The 2,500-nt window shown below is 34.9% G+C and overlaps 1 protein-coding gene across 1 annotated transcript in view; it reads left to right on the top strand.

The window, feature by feature from the left end:
• The window catches only part of LOC113830607 (uncharacterized), a 31,084-nt gene that overhangs the window by 28,462 nt on the left and 122 nt on the right, over positions 1 to 2,500 (top strand). The window contains exon 8 of the mRNA XM_070123639.1: positions 117 to 2,500. This exon is cut by the window's right edge and continues 122 nt beyond it. Coding sequence (XP_069979740.1) covers positions 117 to 261 — 145 coding nt within the window. The 3' untranslated portion in view covers positions 262 to 2,500. The remainder of the gene's footprint in view (positions 1 to 116) is intronic.

Raw genomic sequence — 2,500 nt, 5'->3', positions numbered from 1 at the left:
ATATACATATAAGTGTGTGTGTGCGTGTGTTTCCACAGACCCACCCAAAGAACCCGCAACCTCACTAAAACAACACATCTACACCTGTTTAACCTCTCCTCCAATCTGTCCTCCAGAACGATCCCACTGTGGGAGCGAGTAGTGCTGTGGGAAATCATCCTCATCGGAGCCGTGGGCGGCATCACCTCCACAGTGTCCGCCTTCATCGCCATCCTCAACCCAGATTCCTTCAGCAAATCCTGTTTCGTCGCCTTTTCGTAATAGGGTTCGCCAACGAACCGGCTTTCTTCAGCGAAGTCCGTCTGTGTCCTCTCCTGTGTCTGAGTCTGTTCTTGAATTTAAAAAATAAATGAAAAATGTGAAGAGGAAGCAGAGAGAGAGAGAGGGGGGGGGAGAGAGACAGAAAGAACAAATAGTTTGAAAAAAGTATCGTGGAAAAATAGTAATAAGGATGTATGTATACTCTGTTCTTTCTCAATTGTTGGTAACGGCATGTTCATAGATTGCTGAATTAATTATTAATTACTAACTGACAGGTTGTTGAGAATAATTGTTTGAAATACAACTATCTCATCCGACCTCTCGTGTGCCTCCTCGCAAAACAAAGGTTTTCTCTGCAGCGCCAAATACTTGCAATTATTTCCAGTCAGTGGGCGGAGTATCAACGTTGTCGGGCGTATGAAAGCAGTATCGTACCGCTTGAACAATGGCAGCTGTCTCACACACGGAGCGCACCGTGACACGATGGTTTCTTTACGTGTATAAGAACTAGTATGATTACATGGTAATTGAGATTTGAATGACTTACACCTGATTTCATATCACATGCTAGAATTATGGGTTATAACTTAATTGCCCTTAAAACACTATTTTACGGCATTTGTAGAAGTTGCTTGATTAGCTTCCAAATTTATTCTTCATATAGTAGTGTTGTTTAGCATTATAATGGTAAAGGATAATACAATAACGATAATGATGATATATGATGACATTAAGAATGACAACGCTAATAGCAAAGGCAGTACAACGACAGTGATGATCTAAAAATACTGCATATATATTGCGGTTATTCGTTAATTACGTCGACTATTCTTGCTATATTTCGTTAGTAGATATCGATAGAATTCTCTTGATACCTGATGGGTCTGAAGATGCAAACTGGTTCTAGAAAAAAAAACTATTCAATGATTAACTGTAGTAGTAGTAGTATTGATACTATAGTTTTATTGTTATCATTATTATTATTATCATTGTCATTACTATCACGTCATGAACATCATCTATATGGAAGACAAAAAGAAACGGTAATATTTCAGCATTTGAAGAGCTTTTTTTGAAAGTTCCTTTGCTGCCTATCAAAATTATTACAAATTCGATTGTGTGACTCTACTTCGGCAGTGTTTATTCGTCTATCTGCATTTTGATCGCAATTCTCTTATTAAAAAGGAATCACAAACTGTTTTTTCCGAGTTTAAAGATTGATGTACGTAAAGAAATTCAAACGATTATTTATCCCCATTTATCAGTGTTGCTTTCAATGTCAATTACATTACAATTTATTGACTTATCTGTTATACTTTTCTGTACAATCTTTTGCAATTTTCATGTTTCATTATAAACAATATTTTATATACTTATATGACAAAATGAAGAGTTACATAATAAAAGTAGCTGGTATTATACCTAGTCGACGATGGGTCGCTCATGTATGTCGACGCGCTGAAAGGACAGGTTGGCACGCCCGAAGTCTATAATAAGTACTTATATACTTATATACTTATATAGATCCTGGGTACGCCTGTGTGGGCGGAGTGTAGACTTGAAATTACTTTAAATTCGGCAGCAAAATTTTTCAAAGAATTGCAAGAAATTGCAGATAAAGACGCTGCAGGTAAAGCCTAAAGATAATGACAATATTAATAATAAAACTGGATTACAAATGGATTAATATTTCATAATTGTTGTAATTATTAATAATATTGATATCATCATTAACATTATTATTATTGTTATTGCAAATATTATTATCATTACAATTATTGCTATAGTTACTCTTTATGTAAATGATAATTATCATCATTATCATTACTATCCTTATTATTATTCAAAAATCAGGCTCAGCAAGGACATTGTCTGCAGAGTTTAAAGATGACGGTTGAGACGGGTTTTTAACGTGTGTTCAAGGCAGTCGTCGCTGGCTGCTGATTGGTAGGTTGTCTTGACCAATCAGGTCGCTCGACGGAATGCCACGTAAAGTTTTTTTTTCTGTTTAGTTCTTATTCCTTGTTAGACACATTTAGTACATTTATTTTATAATTCATTTATTATTAGTAAAGCATGTACATGAATACAATTTCAAATAACTTTTAATCCCAATAGTAAAATATTTTACTACTTATATAACGTTTAAAGACATTTTTCATTCCCAATTAAACGTTAATGATATCCTGTAATGAGCATATTTGCGGAGACTGACAAAAATTGCAACATCAAAGCTCTA

This window comes from Penaeus vannamei, chromosome 7, assembly GCF_042767895.1.
Source record: "Penaeus vannamei isolate JL-2024 chromosome 7, ASM4276789v1, whole genome shotgun sequence".
NCBI lineage: Eukaryota > Metazoa > Arthropoda > Malacostraca > Decapoda > Penaeidae > Penaeus > Penaeus vannamei.
The sequence above is the reverse complement of the archived record's forward strand: the minus strand, read 5'-3'. Positions and strand labels throughout refer to the sequence as shown.